The sequence below is a fragment of the Cheilinus undulatus genome, linkage group 1, assembly GCF_018320785.1.
Source record: "Cheilinus undulatus linkage group 1, ASM1832078v1, whole genome shotgun sequence".
In the NCBI taxonomy this organism is placed as follows: domain Eukaryota; kingdom Metazoa; phylum Chordata; class Actinopteri; order Labriformes; family Labridae; genus Cheilinus; species Cheilinus undulatus.
In genome coordinates this window covers 45,769,740-45,792,423 of record NC_054865.1, presented here as the reverse complement: position 1 = coordinate 45,792,423, position 22,684 = coordinate 45,769,740, and the positions used below count along the sequence as shown (strand labels likewise).

The 22,684-nt window shown below is 38.5% G+C and overlaps 1 protein-coding gene across 1 annotated transcript in view; it reads left to right on the top strand.

Moving 5' to 3' along the window:
- The window catches only part of pde8a (phosphodiesterase 8A), an 83,882-nt gene that overhangs the window by 33,724 nt on the left and 27,474 nt on the right, over positions 1 to 22,684 (top strand). The window contains exons 2-6 of the mRNA XM_041786026.1: positions 10,948 to 11,004; positions 17,697 to 17,887; positions 20,270 to 20,326; positions 20,531 to 20,585; positions 20,870 to 20,958. Coding sequence (XP_041641960.1) covers positions 10,948 to 11,004; positions 17,697 to 17,887; positions 20,270 to 20,326; positions 20,531 to 20,585; positions 20,870 to 20,958 — 449 coding nt within the window. The remainder of the gene's footprint in view (positions 1 to 10,947; positions 11,005 to 17,696; positions 17,888 to 20,269; positions 20,327 to 20,530; positions 20,586 to 20,869; positions 20,959 to 22,684) is intronic.

Sequence of the window (22,684 nt, the reverse complement as noted above, 5' to 3'; positions counted from 1 at the left end):
TGCAAAGTTCCTGACTGAAACACTTTTTTATGATCACAGAATAACTGGACCAGTAAGAGTTATTTTAGGAGAATGATGCTGTAGCCACAGACATAGTTCAGTTGTAATGCAAGCATGTTAACCATGACGGCCTCTAAAGTTATTTGCATGGTTATAGGTGCAGGGATGATTTTATCAGAACTAGATAACATTTCTTTATCAAAAGAAGAACACAGCTTTTCTTGTTGGAAAAGATGTTTTTGCTCTTCTTCTGGCTTTGGCAAAAGTTTGATTTACCAGCATGCTCCACTGAAAGTGAAGAATGATAACCATTGATAACCAATGATAACCATTGCCTGACTGCATGTTTCTGAAAGGTTCTGCCCTTTCCAAATACCAGTCATGGGGTGTTACCCAGATGAAAGTGAACTATATCCAGTGTCATGGATATGTGAAACAGTCCATCTGGTGTGTCCGGTTAGAATTCAGTGGATTGTTGTGAAAGTGAATTGACAAATAGTAAGGCTTAACAATATTTGTTTTTTCCCAATATCCCATATGCTGATATTTACAAATTAATTCAAGCCAAAAACGATAGCGATTCTGGTATAAATGAAATTCACAACTGACACTTCAGTCCCTGAAACACACTGTAAAGTTTAAAAATGAACAAAGAAACAAGCTTCAGTCCTTAGAACACACTTTGAGGGTTAGAGGATTAACAAATAAAAAAACATCAGCTGGCAGAGATCTGTTGGTCCAGCCTAAAACTAATTTGCACACATCAACATGTAAAGCCACTATATAAGTTGTTAACATGGGCAGAAATTTGCCAGATATCCAAATCACATTATTGTAAAACCATGCATCCTCAGCAAATAGATGATTTGTTCGATTTCTATGTTGTTATGATTTACTTAACAAGGTCATTATTAAATTTTAGGTATCATCAGATTGGTTTATCAATGATTTAACTGTGAAAAAGGCAGGGGACCAGTATGGTCTGGTTGGTGAAGCACCCACATGCAGGGCTGCTGTCTTCATACACTGGCTGTGGGACTTGGTATTATCCTGTTGTTGTTTGCTGCCTTTCTTCTCCTCCACTCTCATATTTTCTGTCTTTTTCAGCTGCAAATAGCCCAAAAAATCATTTTAAAAAGCAAAACAGTGTAAAAAAAAAGGCAAATAAACAAATACCTAAAAGAAAAGATGAAAAAGACTCCAAACAACAATTAAAAATGTACTAATCAGAGAGTGGTAGAATAATACAACAAAGCCTCATGTGAAGAAAAAGGTAGACAATAAACGTGAGTTTTTTGGAAATTGCGCCTACCTCAGATTGCCAGACAGGTAGTTCTACATGTAGCAGTGGTGCCTTAGCAGTCTCCTTTTGTGACCAGTGAAGATTTAGGAACCACTGCTGTGGGTTTTTTAGTCATTTGTAAACACTTCATCATTCCTGGCATCCCTTACGTACAAATGATTCCAGTGAGTCCCTCACAGATTGGCATACATATTCAAAACTGAGGAAAGGGAGCAATGGGAACCAGTTGTTTTTCTATATCAGCAGACAATGTTAGCAGTGGTGCTGGATTTGGAAAAAATAAAAAAATAAAGATTTTGAATGTAGCCTCTTAAAAAAAGTTAAATTCAAATGTGTTAAGTGATGCTGGTTATTCCACCAAAGCCTAACTAACAACAAAAATGAAATTTAGAATTTTTAGGCTTAACTTCACACACTTTCATAATTTTTTAATGTGCATTTTAGTATTGTTTAGGATAGAAAATACACATTTTAACTACATCTTTGCTTGATTTAAGTTCAAAAGAAACACATTCCACAATTTGATTATATGGAGTGAAATAACCATAAAACCAAAAACAAAACATGCCTATTGGTCTTCCACATGATTTAAACTGCAGTGTCACTGAGGCAGTGACAGAAATCGTCTATATTCAGGTACGTCTTTAGATCATACAAGATCAAACATGAAAATGAAAGCAGAAAACCGCCCGAGCTCATATGAATTACAGCAAAGGAATCATTTACTTCTTTAAGGATCAGGAATGTAAGAACAGATAATGCCATGTGATCGGCAAGTCATTTGACAGTGATGTTGCAATATCACCCAACTCTGCAAGAAAATGGTGAGTCAAGACAAATTATGAGAACCAGAATTCACAGTATTCAGCTCAGACCTTTTTAAAAGTGTTAGCACTGAGTAGCACTACATCACCACTTTTCCCTGCTGCTCAACAAACTTGTTGTCTGGTTAACAAGTGGCCCTGTGCAGAGAAAGAAAAGAGAGACAGAGAGAGAGAGACCTCAGAGTGACTGGTACGAACTACAGTCTATAGCAGGAGGGCGGGCAAGGATTACGTAGACACACGTACTGTGTCCGCACTCCTCACTTGCCTGGCCTACATGCTCACTCACTTCCCCTGCTTTGTTTGCCTCTGGTTCAGTGCCAGCATGATGTTTGTGGGATGCAAATGCATGGCTGAGTGATTCATTGCAGTGTGGACTTGTGTATGTGTGTGTACTGTACTGGAGGAGTGTGTTGTCCAGAGAGGCTGGCAGACTGCTTAGGTTTTGTGTGTGTGTGTGTGTGTGTTGCTGGCTGGCTCTTCGGTTACACAATCTCAGCTGCAGTTGCATTGGTTGTGTCAGTGTCCGTTAGAGAGGGAAGTCTCCTTGGATGGAGACAGCGCTGCTCACTGCTCTCGCCAGGCCTCTGCTGGCTAGAGGCTGTGGCCCAGCTCCATACACCAGGACCTTTACCTCAAACGGCATCATACAGCGCATTCATAGGCCCATTTCTTCTTCTGTTGCACAGTCAGAGGGGAATCACCAATTCTGTTACAATGCCAAATTGACGCTTAAAGTTTGTAAACATGTAAATAAATATAGAGAACAGTTAATATCATTTCAGCTGTTTTCATGAATAAGCAACTCATGGTGAAAATGATTGAGAAATCTGGCTTTATTTCAATAAAATGAACACATTTAGTAATCCTTTAGTAACTGTTGGATGACAACTCTAGATCACATTATGTTAGCTCATAGCTAGTTCTTCTTTAAATGCTAACATTATATTAGCAAGTAATGTATGTCCTCTGTTGCACTGGGAAAAACTGCCAAACTGTAATCGAAGTTTTCATTCACTTCTTAGCCAAAGCCTGGTACATACGAAAAGATTTTTAAACTTAACCAATTTTTAAAATGTAAGAGACCTCACACGTGATGACTAGGGATCTTCCTTGGTAAATTATTTCATATCTGATTACCTCAATTATAGTTCTGTTTAGCAGCTAGTCCAAAGTCAAGTAAATATGTACTGTCAACCCTCTTGGCAATAAATCGTATGCCATTGGAAAGCCTGTTTGTTTGGTGCCACATTTGTAAGGAACAGGCACTTCTGGGATAAGCAGTAGAGCTGAGCATATAGGTTGCCAATGCCAAACAGCTGAATTTGCTGTTGCTATTGACTCTTGTTTTTGAGCTTCTGGTAATCCCAGTGCTGACAGTCACATGCCTGATTGGCACATCATGCCAATCGCCAACACAACCACACTGGCTGACTTGTGACAAATGCTGGTTGAAGAATGGGATGCCTTCCCACAGCACTGTGTGACCAGGCTGGTGACTAGCATGAAGAGGAGGAGCCAGGCTGTTGTGACTGTGTATGGTTCATCCACACACTACTGAGGCTCCTGTTTGCTAAATGAATGAATTGTTTGCCAGTGTGTCTTGTTTCTTCAGACTTCAATCATGCAATCCACCAAACAACACCAAACAGGAGTCAGTGACAGAATGAGCTGTTTGGCCTAGGCAGTGAAGATTTGGCAAATTTTTCATGGGTGCAACCCACATATTCAGCTCTGCTGCTCATCCCACAAATGCATGTTCCTTCCAGATGTGGCACCAGGGAAATAAACCAGCTTTCCAACGATAGAAGAGTTATTGCAAAGAAGCGTTGTTACAACAATGAAATAATCTACCAAGGTGCCAGGTTTATTAGGTTAATTGTGAGTATAATCTGACACTATCTCTGGAAATCTTTTTTTCTGATTTTCTAGATTAAATAGTGCTGAACTAGGCTCTCAAGATGCTATCAATGCTGTCAATTTACCATCGTTTGCATTGGGTTTAAAGCACTATGGCAACAAGGCAGTAGTCATTAAACAAAGCTACAGGGACTACCAGAGTCTCAAAATATGACCATGTTTTTTGACTATACATTTCTTTGGGACCATCCTATTTTCAAGCTCCATGTCCAAAACCATACAACTTCTTAGTTTTGATCAGTTTCTGTCCTGGATTCAACCGATCAAAATACCAAATCAGTGCACCATGCTTGCAACACTGATATGTCCTTACATGTCAATTAATGCAGTTGCAGGTTTTTGCTGTTTAAACCAATAGAAATGCATCACTAATGCACCCAAAGTCATTATATCAGTATATGTCAGTAACAGGGTCTACTGCATCACATCAGACAGGCTAGCTGTCATGCTAAAAAGGGAAACGACCTATACCAAAGAAATTATGGAAAAATCCAGCTTCCTTTGAAAAGTACCATGCAATGAATGTGCTGCATTTTGTACACACTGTAAGTGTCCTTTTTTAGTTGCCCATTGTGGAAATACTGATGTAAAAACCATTATCACTTAGGTTTTTTTAAAGCACCCACCTTTATTGAGGTGGAACAGAAAATAGAGAAGGACACAGGGATGAGAACATGGGGAATGACATACGGGGAAGAAGCCACAGGCTGAACTTAAACCTGAACTTCCCACGTTCATGGGTCATAACCCTACTGCTAGGCCATCTGTGCCCCTACAAAGCAATATCAAGACAAGCATTTACCAACAATACAGGCTGGAAATAGCACTGATGTGACCTACATCAGTAAATTAAACACTGGTGACGACCCACTTAATAGAAGACATGTTAAATTATACTAGTGCATTCCCTGTGTTTAATAGTATAAAATAACAGAAGTATATTAATTGGAAAAAAGTCTGGGTTGATCTGGGGAGACATGATTTTTTTATTATTTTTTTTAATCGTCAGAGGTACTCTCCATGGTGTTGATAGGTGCACCGCTGCAAATTCCTATTCATAGTTCATATGTAGGTTTGCACAGTAGAATTAAAGGGCTTCTATTTGTAGGTTCAAAAGTATTGTCACCCTGTTCTTGTATCAATGTTTAGAGAACCCAAAAATAAACACAAAATCATTTTTAATGTGTGAGCATTATCAGAGGCTTTGAAATCATATCTGACAAATAGAAAAACTAGACCTTGTTTGGTTAAACCCTTTCAGAAAACCCTGGGCTTGTGGGTTTTCTATATGGTAGCCTCTATTGAACAGCCACACTCAAACACATACTGCATACTGTCTCTCTGGTGCACATGAGCCCATCATGCGACCAGGTCCTCGTGTCTGTAAAAGATCAGATGATCGCAGAGTATGAGCTCTCTGCCATCCCAATGCCATACTCCCTGTTTGTGGAGCAGCTACAACAAACGGCCTAGTGTCATGATGACGTCAATTTGGCTACAACCGAAGGCTAATCAGCTTTTTTCCCCTCTTTGTTGTTTCATGGAGCTTTGAAAAGGCTTACAATTTAGCAAGAAGTGATTTACTGCTGCCCGGCATGCTCTGAAATTCCTCTCTGTATTCCCCCTCACATGTGTGGATTGTTTACGGAGAAGAGGAATTCTAGAGGGATGGCAGTCCGCAAGGGGCTTGGTTGCTATGGATACTAACCCCTGAGCTGGGTTCCATTTAGCAGGAAGGAAGCGAAATTATTTGCAGACAGAAAAGAGTAAGCTCATGAAGGGAAAGTGTAATGGGTTTAAACCTGTCCATGTGGAAGTTGACTTATATTTTTCAATTTTCTATTTTTTTTTACCGCTCTGCTGTATTTGAATCAGAAATCGGGGCACTGAATCACAACCCCTTTGATTTTGAAGATTTCATCTTATATGGAAGAGGTAAACAAATCTTTGGGGTTTCAAATAGAAATAAAAAACTGTATTTAGTGCTGAAAATGTAGAGAGCAAAAAGAACAGCGGATTAGCCCTTTAAAGGTGTTTTATGCAGATGATATGATTTATTTTCATTAAAGCACTGATCTAGTTTTTACAGTTTTAACGTGTTGAGCTGCAGCTTATCTGCACTGCTTCCTCTACAGTGCAAAAGCCCAATATTTCATAAATACCATCACATTTAAACAGGTGCTTTAAGATTCATTACTCACAGAACTTTACAATAGTAAAAACTATGAACCAAAAATAGCGTCTGAGCAAATCTATTACATACATGACTGCATGAGAGGGGTCGGTTTTGTACATTAAATGTCAAGTTTCTTGTAAAGCTGTCAGAAGAATTTAGCAGAGAAGAACTTTAATGTAACACAACGTGGTATTTAATCATGTTTCTTTACAAAATGCAGCTTTTAGATTCCATTAAATCCTTAAGGCGATAATAAACAGCTCATGAAATATACTGAACATTCCTTAATCAGCTTTCTGACTTTTATTAATCCTATGAGAATGTCTGCTTACATAATGAAATAATATGCTCTTTGGTTATGGTTGAACTATAACTGTACCTTTTTGCAGCTCTTTTCCTTCCAAATCCCACATACAGTAGGTGTGTTTCATTTTGTTCACAGGCTCTCTCTCTGAGGGACTTGGACCCCTTGGAACTAAGCAAGCACTAGGGGGACAATTGTTCCATGCATTAGCTCTATCATATATTATGAATGAGACATTTTTCTGCCAGTTTTACCATTGTCCAATCAGACTTATTTGTCATTGTGTCCTCTTGTCCAGGACCTTGCTTGTGATATACTTTGTCTCAGATATACAGTGCATTCAGACCTCCTTCACCCTGTCCATTTTCTTATGCTGCAGCCTTATGCTGCTATCCAAAACATCATTATAATTCTCATTAATCTACACTCGGTACCCCAACATCACAAAGTTAACTCAAAATTTTAGACAATTTCGCAAATTAATGATAAATAAATAAGTGGAATATCACATTTAGATAGCTATTTATTTCCATCATGTTCATCCTAATTCTCTTAATCGTTGCTGAAATGTCTTTACACTTTTATTACACATGCATCGTCAGATTTTGGCCAAGTTCAAGGTTGGTGCTTTAGTTCTTAGAGACATGCTAACTTTTGACTAGATCTGGGCAATTAATCAAAAAATAATTGAAACCGATATTAAAACCTCTAACCGACATAAACCTGCTGTGTCAATTATTTCAGTTTTTTCCCTTTGTAATTTTCTTTCTACTAATACATCACCCCCTTAAAAACAACAGGCTGTGTGGTCACATGAAAGGCAGCCAGGTGTTGCAAGGCATGTAGCCTGCTGGAAACCCAAGAGAAGAAGTACTAGTCATGTGACACCATCCCATCCAATCCGCTAAAACTCAAACAGGAAGCTGACTGTGCAACGTGAGCAGCAAAGTTATTTTGTACTGTTTATGCAGCAGTATGAAAATCATTTATTTCATTAGCAAAAAATACAAGTTGTTTATTTTCTACTTTTCTTGGAAAATTTGACTTTTAACAAAAAAAAATATAATTTCAGCTGTTGTGCATTTTGATTTCAATTGTTTTCAATAAATAACCATAAATTGTTAATCTGTGTATGTTCCTTTCAGTTATTTGTTATACATATATTTACAGAACAAACAGAGTCTTAGGTTGGGGGTGGAATCATCGTTCATAAATCGTAATCGTGGTAAAAAGTTCAATAATTTGTAATTTTGATTTTTGCCATAATCACCCAGGCCTACTTCTGACCATATCAGACAAAAATAATTGTTTGGGCTTTATGGTGGTGCAGTGGTTGGCACCTCTGACTCACATGAAGAAGGTTCCTGGTTTGAATCCTCAGGACAGGGCCATTCTGCATGGAGTGTGCATGCTGTCTCCATGCAGGTGTGGGTTCTCTACAGGTACTCTGGGTTTTTTCCCCACAGTCCAAAGATATGCTCATTAGGTTAATCGAGGACCCTTAATTGCCCATTGGGGTGACTGTGAGAGTGCATGGTTTTTTTGTGTCAGCCCTGTGATTGAATAGTGGCCAGTCCAGGGTCCCTGCCTGTCTGAGCTGGGATAAGCTCCAGCCCCATGCCCCTGAAAAGGACAAGCATAATGATAATGGATTGTCTGTTTCACCTATCGTTTTCAGAGGTCTGTCTGAACTCAACAAAAGTGTATTTCACATACAGTACTTGTAAGTCAGTAGCTATATACAGTAATTAACCCCAAGACTTGCCTGTCAAAGTTACTCTACATGATAGAGGAGGGCTTGGAGTGCCCCAATTTTTCTGATTTAGCTGTACATTTTAGGTTGCTGTACCCCCCTTATGTAGTGAACTTGAACAGAATCTACTGAATCTAGTTATTTCCTTTAATTGTACTTGGCTAATACTCAAAAGCTTTGAAAGAAAACTGTTAATTCCATTGTTATAAACATGACTTATCATTGGCCTCTCTTGAGAACTGCCTCTTTCTCACGTTATTTCAATATAAGGAAATATTTTCTCAAATATTTACACTTGAGAAAGGACATAAAAAACAGTCAGATAAGCTATCCCCTCTTAAATACAATAGAAAAGTTCATGGTGATGCATTATACCTAAATTAATGATGGTAGCTAAAAATGGCTCAAGTTTTAGAAAGAGGACAAAACAGAGGACATCACAGCAGAGCACTGAGAGATAGCGGTACCAAAGCTGAATCAGAATTGTTAGGATTGTATTTGCTGTTAGCCAAAAGAGTCATTGCTGTGTTTGGAGAATTTTAGCTGTAATAAACTGTGGCTTGATTAACTTCTTAGGGCCCTTAGAAAATGTACACAGACTGTCTGGGCTAATTAGTGTCTCTTCTTTCCTACAATATCCTGAGTCCTTTCTTTTATGTCTAGAAAAGACACACTCGGCCAGTATGACTGAAGAATCATGGAGTATATAGGACTTTCTATTTAATGCCAGAGTCTGGACTGGTTCCAGTTTTTCAACATTTATAAGAGCATTAGTTAAACAAGTTAATTTAGCAACATGTGTACTCCTGTCTGAAAGATGGACGAAGTTTCCTGAAAGACTTTTTTGTCTCTGGCTGGAATGAACAGCTGTCTACAAGAATGCTGATTGTTTAGAACAACTACTAGACATTTGCTTCACAGAGAGCCATATGTGACCAATAACTTGCATTTAAGAGCAATAAAACATTTGAAAACAGAAACACTGAGATAGAGCTTCATATCTATGCTAAAGTGGGATCCTAACCTAACCTAAGACCCAAACAATAGAATCCAACAGTAAACTTGAGTAATTGTCACCCTGTTACTACAGCATGTTTGACACATATTACACATGACCAGACCTTGAAAATGACTGTGAAAGACATTCTTTCATTTTCTTTGTGTAAGTTGTTTCTTACACTCATGCTGTCAGTTGGAAAATATACCCCTACGTTTAACAACAACAGCACTTAGCTTCACATTAGCACCATTAGCTCTAAGTTAGCCTTTTAGCTCATTAGCTGCTACCATTAGCAGTATACAATAATAAATAACATCAAATAACATCCTCCACTAAGAACACCCACAAATCATCCCTACAATTAACTAACCAGTGATCCTTCATCACAGCAACTGAAAATTGAGTCTTACTGTCAGTTGTCCCTTGTTAGTCCCCATAAACTGATGATCTCGACTGTAACCTCCACTAAAACAGTAAAATCCAACCATTGAGGTTTATTTGGAGTGGTCCCAAAGAAAAACAAAAGCGTCCACTGTGGATAGTTCAGTACAGTCCTCCTCTCATCGAGGGCTCTCCCCACACTGCTGCTGCTGATTAATCAGGATGCCCCAAACATGAACACCCAGCATCTGGGAAGTATCACCTCCAAGTGGTCCATGCATTTCTGCCCAATGTGATTCTGTGCTGAATACAGTTCCAAATTATCTAAGAATTGCTCAGGTAAATTTTCCCTCTTGTTGAAGTCTGCTTCAACCGTCTGTTTGGCCCAGGCCTGTCTTTGTCCGGGCCATTGCATCAGCTTTTATGCCACTCAGCTGTCTGCTTGGGGCTTCTGTATTAGCTGCAGCGATGACGAACTCAACGGCTGATTTTGTTTAACCTTTATTTAACCAGTAAAAACCTACCAGCATAGATTTCAGTAGCTCTAAAATCCCCTGGAGATAGGCCTTGTTTGACTTCAGCTGCGTTGATCACATGAATATTCCCCGCCTTTATTGGCTTTGTGCTGGCTGACATAGACAAACAACCTCGGTGCTGAACAGATCGTAGTAAAATATTTTGAATTTATATTATTTTGAGTTTGTATTAAATAATTTTTGCAACATATCTTCTAGGTAACACAATATATAATCTGTAATTATTCATTATTTGCTTATATAGTCATCTGTATGTTTTTCAGTCAGACATTTTGGCCTTTAATAGTTTTATCTGCCAGACCTGTGAAACCGGCCAAAGACTGCAAACACCAGCTATCAGAAACTCTGGAGTTGGACTCCTGCAGTGTGTCTGCTGTAGTCTACAGATAGTTGTTTGGTTTGTGTGTCATGTTTTCTTGCATATGTGTGTCTTGTGTATCTACACTGAGAGTGGGTAGTGTTATTTATATCAATGAAAAAAATTATAGAAATAAACAGAAAAGAAGGGTGATGGCCTAGCAGTTATACAGAGCCTATAGTCCTCCAAATGGGCAACCTGGGTTCAAATCTGGTCTGTGGGTCCTTACTAGAATGTCATTCCTGATTTCCTACTGCATCCACTGTCCTATCACATGAGGGTAAAAATCCCACAAATAAATAAACATAAAATGAAATTAACTGAAAAAGTATCACATGTATTGAATGCATTTTTCTAATCAATGTATTCTTTCTCTTCTTCTTGTCTTTCAGACCACATTAACAGAGGTGCAATTTGGACCAATGAAGTTATTTAAAGACCCACTTCAGGTATTGTAAAATAATCCAGAGCATTTTACTGACTGGGTGTTGCATAGCTGGATGTCTTTTCATGAAACAACAGATCTAGCACAGCTGATGTCTTCATCATTTAGGGGTTTTAGCGGAGCCTTTGTGGGACTGATTTGGTTTTCTTTTTATAGATTACTGTTAGAAAAAGCCGACTACTTTTCTTTGCAGAGATTAAAATGACAAAAATGTCTCAAGGAAAAAACAAAGAATAAGAATGGGAAAAAATATATATTAATGGGCGTATTGTATGCCATGAAACCAAGGGTTGTCAAGGCAACAAGGCCAAACATTTATGAGCAAGAACATACCATAATGAACAATGCACGTTTTGGAAGAACTGCACAGAGGACCCATGGACCAGTTCAGGATTCTCTCTGACGTTCAATGGGTCATTATACAGTTTGGTACTGGACTAGCTCAGGCACTGGTATGTGTTGTTGCTGTTGTTTGAAAACTGTAAATCCTTAAAATGTCAGCTGTTTAGAAAATTAAAATTTATAATAAGCAAAAGACTTGCTCTCAGTTTGGTTTTCAAGGGTGCAATTTGGAGTTGAAGGCTGTCAGCTATATTTTATACATATACTTGATTCTTTTTTTCAAGAAAGTGTGCCAAAAGAAAATAATGGCTTCAGTCACCCATGAGCAAGAATCTGCTGTTTTTCTTTTTGATTTATAGAGGTTTGCTGAATTCACTTGTTTGGGCTGTCTGTGTGACAAAACAAGTCAATTTGAGCTGTCAGCTTTTGTTCTGAGGTGAATTTGATGTCACAATTCTGTTCTATTTTATTATAGACGATTATAGACATTTTTGTTTTAATATTAATGTTTATGAATTACAGCTCATGAAAATCAGAAAATCATTATCTCAAAATTTTAAGATATCACAAAACATCAGTCCAAAAAAGTCCAGCTGGAAAAGAAAATCAGTATCTCTATAAATTTCTCAGCAGATGGAAGCATAATGTGCCCTAAAATCTCCAGGTAGATGGCTGACAGTGTTGACTCTACACTTGATAAAGTACAGAGCAGCAACAGCAGCAGATGATATGGCCACATTACCACCAGTGGAAAGCGAAAACACTGGATTCTAAGCACCTTTGATTTACAGTCACCCTCCAGATGCTTGGACCTTGAGTTCCAAATTATTTGTGAAATTGAGTTTCATCTGAAAATAAGACTTTGGACCACTGAGCAGTGGTCCAGTTGTTTTCTCCTTAGCCCAGGTGAGAAGCTTAAAACATTGTCTGTGGTTCAGGATTGGCTTGACACTAGGAACATGACACTTGTAGCCCATGGCTTGAACACATCTGTATGTGGTAGCTCTTAATTCACTGACTCCAGCCTCAGTCCACCCCTCTTGAAGCTCAGCTAAGTCCTTGAATCTGATCTGCTTGACAATCCTCTGAAGGCTGAGCTCATTTCTGTTGCTTGTGCACCTTTTCTTACCACGCTTTTCCATTCCAGTCAACTTTCCATGAATATGCTTTGATACAGCCTCTGAGAACAGCCTGCCCTTTCAGCAGTGACCCTCTGTGGCTTACCCTCCTTGTGGAGGTTGCCTTCTGGACAAGAGTCAAGCCAGCAGTCTTCCCTATGATTATGGTTGTGTGTACTGAACAAGAGTGAGAAATTGAAGGCTCAGGAAACCTTTGCAAATTGGTCTTTTCCACAATATTCTGATATTTTAAGGTAGTGGATTTTTTATTTTAGTGAGCTGTAAGCTGCAATCATGAAGATTTAAACAAAAATCTTGAAATATTTCACTTTGTATGAGATGTCTCTAGAATGTATGGAAGTTTGACTTTCTGAGGTAAATCATGGGGAAAAAATAGATTTTTGACATGGTTCTCTATTTTTTAAGCTGTATGTTCTTTAGAGCACATCTGTAAGATATATTTTGTTAGTCTCTTTAATTTTGTTTTTAATGTTTGTGATCTGAATTGGAAGTGATGGACCTTAAATATTACAGGAATCTGACACAGATGTTATACAGCACACATTTTATTCAAATGAAACTCATGAAGTGCCAAATTTAGCCTTCCTATGTTGGTAAGAAGTCAGTGAAATTCAAAGAAAAGCAACACCTCTGACGTCCTGTAATTCAATGCCATGTATGAGTGTACGGACTCTGCTTTATTGTCTGATGAGCTCCAGTGTGAGCACAGGAGGAAAACGAGGTAGAGAGATATCCCCTTCCTGTTTTTGTCACTCACAGCTGATCCTGTCATGCCCTCCTCCTCTCCACTCCTCCCTCTTTTCTCGCCGCTCACAGGATCTGGCCGGGCCCTCTCTGTTTTCAACAATGATGTTTTCTAGACAGAGCCATCAGACACTGCCAAAAATGCTGCTACCCCACTCCCCCGCCCAGCCCCAGCACCACCAGAGTTTTCCCCTCTTGCTGTCTTCTGGCCACTCTCACTGCCTTTTTTGCTAGCGGATGAAAAAGTCTATCTTTACTTTAAAAACTTCTCTGACTTTTCTCCAATGTTACTGAATGTCTTATTGATGAGCCTGTCTCACCAGTCTTAGCCCCAGCTTCCAAAAAACCTTCTTATATTCCCCTATTTCTTCACTCTGTGGAAATGTTGACTTTTCTAGCAACATCCCAATGTGGAATTCTGATCTAATTCCCTGTGCGTACCGAACATAGCTGCAGGACTCAGCGGTGATGTATTTATGACCTGGACACTTATTGCTGCTTGTAGGGAAACTGTTCACAAGTGGAATATGGTTCGCATTAGTAACACCCCTCTCCGGCATAAGTTTCCTCTGATTTAGACCTTTTGGTTCTTAAATACAGCCACACCGAGCGTCAGAATGAATCAAAAGGACAAGTGTCAGCACAGCCAGGCTTCTGTCCCTGCATTGTGTAGGGGACAGTGGCTCCAGTTTTCTCTACAAAGTCAGGTCTTTGTGCCCTAACTCAATTATACAGGTGTGATGCAAACTTAAAACTGCAGAACAAACTTTCCCTTCTTTACATTCATTCTGCTCCCTGCCAACAGTGGGAGATGACGTCTGTTTGAGAGAGTGACTCATGAATCTACTCTTAGTGCAGCGCTGCTCTTGGAGGCGGGCCTAAATCTCTGGTCCGGTATTTACGCAAGTAAGGGGTTATATGAAAGTATGCTGGCAGGGAGAGAGTGGACTCTAAATGACCGGTTTGACGGTAGCAGCGGCACTTTCTGCCACAGCCTTGGCAGACGGGTGGGAGGGGCCGCAGCCACTCAAGGCCACCTCAGCTAATTGTGTCATAGATCACGGCAGCGGACAATAAAATCTGTGACGCAGCTGAGAACGAGCTGAGGCTGATCAATCAGGGCCTGTCTGTCTGCTGGGGGTCTAAGGTCACAGTGCAGGCTGCGGTGTGGGCTGACCAGGACTACAGATGCAAAAGAGCAAAAACACACCAGTGATGACTCGATATCAATTAACCCTGTATTTCCCTATTGTTTTATAATAACTCCAATGCCAGTCCCCCAAGAACACTGATCATTACTGGACTCACATCTGGCACTATGAGCGTGTGTGTGCATAGCGTTTATGTGCTTCATGTTTTTATGGTATATCTCTTTTAGGGTGCAGTAGGGTTATCTTAAAGGTGTAATATGGTCTTACAATCTTGTGCCATACAGCAGGTACATTATGGCTTAATAACCATGTGCATGTATTTTATTTTATTCAACCCTGTATTTTGTTTAGCATAATACTATGGATTGCTCTAAATGCACTGGACAATTGCCTCCCAGAGTGTGGGCCGGGGCTCACCTGTGGCCCCAGAGGTATTGCATGTGGGCTGCGAGAGGTCATTTGCAATCAGTAAAAACCATAGAGATTGTTTTTGAAAATTAATCTTATTTTAAATGATCATAAAATACTTGATTACATGTTTGATCTTCAGTCTCAGAGATAACAAACCACAGCTAGAAGGTTTAACTCATGTCACCTTTTTATTTGATTTGATGTATACAACTGGTGTCATGGTTTAACTGGTGCTAGATTAAATGGTGTGACTCCATTAACCATTCTACTATTCCCCTCACTTCTCAGTTTTGAGAACTTATCAGTGTCTTCAAAGACAGTAATGCTTCTATTAGGGCTGAAGGATTTGAGAAAATAATCTAATTGCTATTATTTTTTCCAATATACCTAAACAATAAATCATTCTATACTTTAACCAGCATAATATTCAATAGATACAACTAGGGATGAACGATTTTAAAAAAATATTTAATTGCAATTATTTAATCTCATATCAAATCAAATATGATTTTTTAAAAACTATTTAAAAAAGGCACTTGCATGTTTGCATGATGTGTAGAGCAGCGTTACCGCTAGACTTTTTTGTCCCCGGTCAAAATGGCCAGCAGTCCTCAAGAATTTCGACCATATAGAACAACTACCAGACATTTGCTTTAACATTATTTAGCTGCATTAACAACAGCAAAACGCATAAATCTGATATTCTGTGATACACTGATACATACAAGTCTGCGCTTAACGGGAGAGAGGACACATTTTATATCCCGACCTGACCCAAAACCGAGACACTAGAAACCAAGCCAACAGTAAGCCTGAGTAATTATTACCCTGTTATTACAGACTGGTAGACATGTACACATGATTAGGCCCTAGAAATGACTGCACAAAGACTTTCTCTTATTTTTCTTTGTGTAAGTGGTTTAAATTTATCAAAATGAAAGCTGCGTGCTTTTCCTTACACTCACAGTCAGTTACACAATAACGCCCACGTTAAACTAGTAAATAACAACAGTTAGCTTGACATTAGCACCATTAGCCTGTTAGCACATTGGCCGCTACCATTAGCAGCTTACAACAGCCAAATACCATCCTCCACCGACAACAACGAAGCATCCAAACACATAACCAAAGTGCTCTATTACCGTCAGCTGCTAATATCAGTCCTCATGATGTTATAGCTGTAACCTCTGCTAAAGCTGGAAATCCAACCATCCAGGTTTATTTGGACTAGTCCCAAAAAGACAAAAGCTCCACAGCAGATAGTCCGGTCCAGTCCTCCTCTCATTGATGGCTTATCCAAGACTACTTCTGCTAATTAGCCAGGACATCCCGAGCATTAACAACCAGCTATGGGGAAGAGAGACAGAGCCTTCGTTATCAGCTCGAAGCAGTCTTCAATCCAACTTTATCTGAGGATTGGTCATAGGTAGTTTATTGAAGTCCACTACAACTCTGCTCGGCGTAGGCCCCTCTCTCTCTGCAGCTGCATCGGTGTTTACGACGCTCAGCTATACGTTTCCTTTGTATCAGCCTCTTCATTGCTCACAGCGATGACTAACTCAAAATCCCTCCATACCGCTGATGATATTAAGATGATGGTTAACTAGGAAAACCTCACTTAGATTAAAATTCTCGCAACATATCTTCTGTTACACAGAATATAATATGCAAGTATTCAGTATTTACTTATCTGGTCATTTACATGTTTTCTGCCTGACATTTTGACTGGTTATATTTTATCTGCCAGACTTCCACCCTTTTTACCAGCCAATGACCGGCAAATGCCGGCTAATGGAAACTCAGGTGTAGAGTATCACCTCTCTGCTGCAAAAAAATGTATTAAACTGGCATTCTGTCACACATTTCAGATTGAAGAATTATTGCACCTTCTGTAATATGAAAATTGCAGTTGGCCATATTGCGATTTAATCTAAATTTTGATGAAGTGCCCAGCCTTAGCTTCTATAGGTTTTTTGTAAATAATATTACAAAAAAACTTGTATTTAAGTGTATTTAAATATTCCTGATTAAAACAAAATAAATGGCAGTGGCCAAGTGGCTAAGAAGCAAAGCATTAACATTAAATTTTCCTGTTTATAAAAAATATATATAATAGATAAAAGGTCAATATTTGGGTCTCATGTTATGGTACAAGGGTTTTTTGGGTTGGCCCCAGAAGACTTTCTGAAGTTCCTAAGTTTGGAAAAGGCTGTGCTAGACTTTTAGAAGTCCTTAAAGATCACTTTGTTAATGTTTTATCTGTTCTCCTTAGAGAAGCACGGGAAATATTACTGCACAATGCGCAAAACAGTAAAGGTATTCTATTCTATCCTCATATTAAATGTTGAGGCTTAGGGGTACAGTTATTTTTTTTTTTTTACAATTAAGGTTAAAGCAGATTAAGTCCATCTGTCTTTTTATCTGTTTTTTGCAATTTTTTCAGGCCTAAATGTTTGCTGACTTCCAAAGTTGAGGCCATTTTGTTCGTATTCTGGCATATTCACATGATCTTTCTAAAGCACTTTTTAATGTTTGTATGATCTGTTCACATGTGAGACATTTAAATAATATAATTTGTATTTTCAAGTGTTGTCTTGCTCTCTTCATGCAGACATTTTTGTTTCATAGTTAAGATCTCTGTACATTAGGGTGACCTTAAAGCTCAGTTGGTAGAGCAGGTTGTCCATACACAGAGGCTATAGTCCTTTGTCAAAGCTTCAAATCCTGATCTGACACCAGATGCATGCAGCTTATCGAATAAAGGCCAAAAATCCCCAAATTTATCTTAAAACTCTCTATATTTTTAACAGTAATACAACATAGCAGTAGTATGACCTTGCCAATAGGTCACATGTCATTAAGAAATTACCCTGTTGGACAGATGTGTTTAGCCATCTCTCTTTTTGCAGGTACTTTTAGTTTTTGCCAAAGAGGACAGTCAGAGTAATGGCTTCTGCTGGGCATGCGAGAAGGCCAACTTCAGGTGCAGCATCGCACGATCACCCGAGTCTGCTCTTGAATGCTTCTTGGAGAAGAATCACGACCTCATCATCATCGACCACAGACATTCCAGACACTTTGATGCTGAAGCACTATGCCGGTAGGATGATGTGTTAATTAACCCTTACAGCTGTCAGATTAACTCAAGAGCCACTTCATCAACATATTTCATGTTCTTAAGAGTTCATCTAAAGTGTTTTAGTAGAATGCTATTTCAGACCATACGCTATTCAAATGGATATTTCTGTATTTAATTATTTACTTATCCATTTATTTACCGTTGTTGAGAGAATTGGACATATAGTAATAACCTGATACGCCATTATTGTTCAGTTTGCATCTTTATATAACCAGATTGGTCAAAGCAAAACATTTCAGACACTTTTCTATCACTTTTAGCTGACTGCTTTAGCCCATTTACGAATGGTTTCTAGCCATTTATTTGTTGCACAAAGCTATCTATTTACCTAGTAATTTAAAAAAAAATAATCAAAAGGTTTCTTTTGCCTTTCATGCAGTTTTTAGGTAATGATTTTAAAATATCTCCAATATTTAAACCTATTTTGACTATCCCATCACTTGGCTAGCTTGACGGTTTCTACCTTTCCATTTGCTAGGGATGTACAATATTGGATTTTTGCTAATATTTGATATGCTGATATTTAGAAATTAATTCTAGCCAATTCTGAGATTGCTATTTAAATATAGTTCAGACCTAAAACTTCAGTCCTCAAAACACACAATATGAAGTTTGAAGGTGACCAAATTTAAAAATTCAGTCCTTAAAACACACTTTAAAGTATAAGGAATGAGGCTGAATAAAGAAAAAGACTTCAGCTGATGTGGGCCTGTTTGTTCAGCCTTATATCCCCTATCTTATTCGTTTCAGGAGCCAATATTTACTGCTGATATAGGCTGATTTGGCTGTAAATATTGGCAAAAATTTTAATATTTGCAAACAAGTCATAATTAACTTTTAAAGCTAATTTATGTAGATACTCATATCATACCAATAATATTGTGCATCCCTACTATAAGTCAATTATTTAAACAATTTATGTACTAATAATGCATAGCTATTGATCCAACTTTAAACTTAATATTTCAACCATTCACCCACTACTTTAAGCTACCTATGTAAACCTTTTATGATGTATATTGTATGCATCTACTCTGTAAAAAATCATTTTTCAGGCCTGATGTAAAATAGTTAAATGACAAGGTTTTTTTGAGCTGAAAGGCCCAGCCTGACACTTTATGTTGCTGTGTAGTTGGTACAACATGCTCATAACTAAAAAGCTCAAATTGGCAGAAAATGTTTCCAGTAGAAACATCTATTTCAGTTGAGACAACTATTTATCCCAGAAAAGGTAGCTCAACTTAAATCTGTATTTTCACTTGGTATCTATCTTACATTATTTAAGATACTCAATGTAATGTGTTGTATCAACTATTTCAGTTATCAAAAGTGCACCCAGTACTTCAGGATTTGTCTTCTGAACATGACTAAGTTTTTTTATAATGAAAGTGTACTGGTTTGTTAATTCAATTAAAATTATATTTTAATGTTAGCTTTCTATTCCTTATTTCAAGCAAAGTGTTTAATTTTTCACTGGGGAAATATCAGAAGTTGCAACAATTGACAGTCAAAACCTCTTTTGTAAGCAAAATATTTAAGCCTCTTTTTTTACCTACAAGCTAAAAGTTAGGACCCCCCCACTTTCTTGATAACTACTTTTCATAACACTTCTAACCATTATATCTTGTGTTAAGTTGTTGTAACTGACTAGTGACTTTTTTAAGATTATCTAAGATATCCATTTGTAATGTTTAGTAAAATTGCCCTATAGTTGGGGTTCACTGTTGTATTGGATACAGTTGAAATGAATATAAAAATGTTAGTAACTATTGTCAAGGACCAATGACTTGATCCAGACCAGATGATCCTGTCAGGACCAATCACAGGCCTCTTTCTCTGTTTTGTACTCCATTTGGCTTTATGATGACCATGACTCTGTGCAGGAGTAAATGTCCAGCTCACTTTTTGCTGACTGACTTGCCTCTCATGCTACCTTGTGGAGTCATGTCAGTGAGAAATGAGCGGAGCCTGCCCATACCACCCTCTATCTTTAGCCTCTGCCCAAACCAAAAACACATTTACAAACATTCATTCGCCCTGCCCAGCGTGTATGTTAACCCTATTCATTTTGGCCAATCCATATGTTCAGTGTACACGCACAAGCTCCGAAGGGGAACTAAAGGTCCTTTTATGACCACTGGCTGGGGAAAACCACAGGCGGATGAGTGGCCCTGTACACTGCATTCTTTCAGAGGCCTAGACCTGCTCGCAGAGCTCCACCACAGGGCTCTGCCTGCCTGGGAGAATCGAACCGTGAAAACTGAAAAATACATTGATTTGATGCCATGGGCTTTTCCACCAGCCTGCTCACTGGCTAAAAAGACTCCCTCTGTTTACTTTCAGGTCAATTAGAGCGGTCAACTCCTCAGAAAACACTGTGATAGTCGCCGTTGTAAAAAGGTATGTACAACTATCTGACCCTCTCTGCCTTTCTGCCCTTTAACCCACTGTCTTTCCAAGTAGTTCATAATTGTCACAAATGAAAATATAATTCAGTGGTGTTTTAAGGCTTACAGCCTCCCATATAAAGCAAACCTGTGATGTTCCTTGAACAAGCATTTATCCTAGGGATGTTTTGTCCTTAACACGTGCTCTCTTCTTCAGACCAGACAGAGAGGAGGCATCTGTGATGCCCCTGATCAATGCCGGCTTTAATAGGGTGAGCAATGTTGTGTGTGTGAATGTGTGTACATGTCTTCTGCTGCCTGTGTTTGTATTATTCTTCTGATGTGTACTTTATATCTCTACTGCCAACACTGGCTTTAAGGCAGGAATACAGGTTGTAAATCTCTTTGTTTGCTCAGGAGAGTTGTTCATCTGGTTCCCTGCACCTGAATTGCTGTTACTTACAGCATTATAAAATGTCCTCCAATGGAAACGTTGACATGAAAATTGGATTTTTGTTGTCTGTGATTGATCTTGCTTTTGTCCTCTGACCCTCAGAGATATGTGGAGAATGCCAATATGATGGCCTGCTATAATGAGCTGCTACAGTTGGAGCATGGAGAGGTGCGGGCCCAGTTCAAACTGAGGTGAGGTCTTTATTAAACGCTGTTGGAGGTGCATTTAAGACTAGTTTCATGAGCCTCAAAGTTAATGCACTGAGACAAAGAAATCTATTTTGACTTAAGAATGAAAAATGTCCTGCTTCATGAAATATTTACATTTATTTACGTATTGCTGGCATTGAGCCAAAATCTCCTATGGCCATGTTTCATGATTTTTTTTTTTAAATCACTGCTATTAGTCACACTTAACATATGCGTGTGGTTTTTATGAATTTTACACCAATTAAAAGTGTTAAAAGATGCTGACTTTATGACCATTCAGCGCTAAAATGTTTGAAAAATTTGTTCTTAGCAGATGACATCACACAGCAGCGGTTAACATCCCTACTGGAGCAAGAAGTGATTTCTACACAGAGAAACACTACGAAAAGGCCATGTTTTAAGCTGTTTATGACCATGCCAAGCATTCAGAGTACAACATATAAACATTATTAATTCTTAAGCTACTTTTGTATCCTGAGAAAAGTGAAATATTCAGGAAAATTATTCATTTATTTATTTATTTATTTTAACTCATGGAGAAACAGCAGCTGGCAGGAGTTGAAAAAGCCCTGTGTAAATCACAGTGCTCTTATGGTCTATTTTGACAAAGCAGTCTGTTTTGGGTCAGTGCAGTTTTGCCATAGCTTCCCACATGAAACTGTGATCTTAGCTGTGTTTCCTTCGCCGATGTCCATCTTACCAACCTCAAGCCTTGCTCTTTGTGATGGGAAGTCTGTCCCATCTAATAAATCAAGATCATTTGGCTCAGCTCAGTAGAGCTGGTTGTTTGGCTTCCAAACAGCTCGTTATTTGATGCCAGTTTGGCTTTTTAAATGTGGATTAAATGACAAAGGAAACCGTAACTCTAACAGGAGCTATTTTTAATATCTTGAAGGGGCTCAGCTAGCCCCTTAGCACAGGAGAAGATGCTAGGAGGTCTGCAGGACTGAGTAATTTTTTATATTGATTGCCTCCACCACAGGTAGATATGTTAAACTTTGGTAAAAATCACTTTTTTTGTAAAGTGTAGGGATCAAATTCAACGTATGTAGAATTTTTCTGTTGATAATTGCAGCATACAGGTCCATTTAGAGCTGTAAAGTACTTTTTTTCCTACATTCCCATTCATTCCTATGTCTGTCTTCTACTTCCAGACCCCCAGTGAATATTTGGGATCACATGATTGCAAACAAACTATGTTTTTTTTTTTGATTTCCTAAAAAGCTGTGATTTTGGAGATAGACCCAACACAGTGATGTTTTATTAACCCTTTTGTTGTTCAGTTCAAGTATTAATAGTGCACTGATATGAGTGTTACAGGTTGGCTGATTGAATTAGTCCAAGAGAATAAATGTTGCCACTAAAGGTAAAGACTTAAATGTTAGGACTTTTTATGCTAAAACTGGCCTGAAATATTTTGGAGTTTTTGTGGACTAAATCTAGACTAAAACTATAAAAGTTGAAAATGACCTAAATGTGACTAAAACTAAAAGTCATTTTAACCTGAACACTTTGACTAAATTTTAAACAGCTGCCAAAATTAACACTGCCACTGACACATAGTATATCACCATATTTCAGAAGCATGTTTTAGGGGGAAAAGCTGTTAAAAAGGCACAGCTAACCTCTAGCTCATGGCTTATTTGCCCCCATTCATTCTTACTACCAGTGGCTTCACTGCACACAGCGTGGAGGTAAAGCGTGCCAC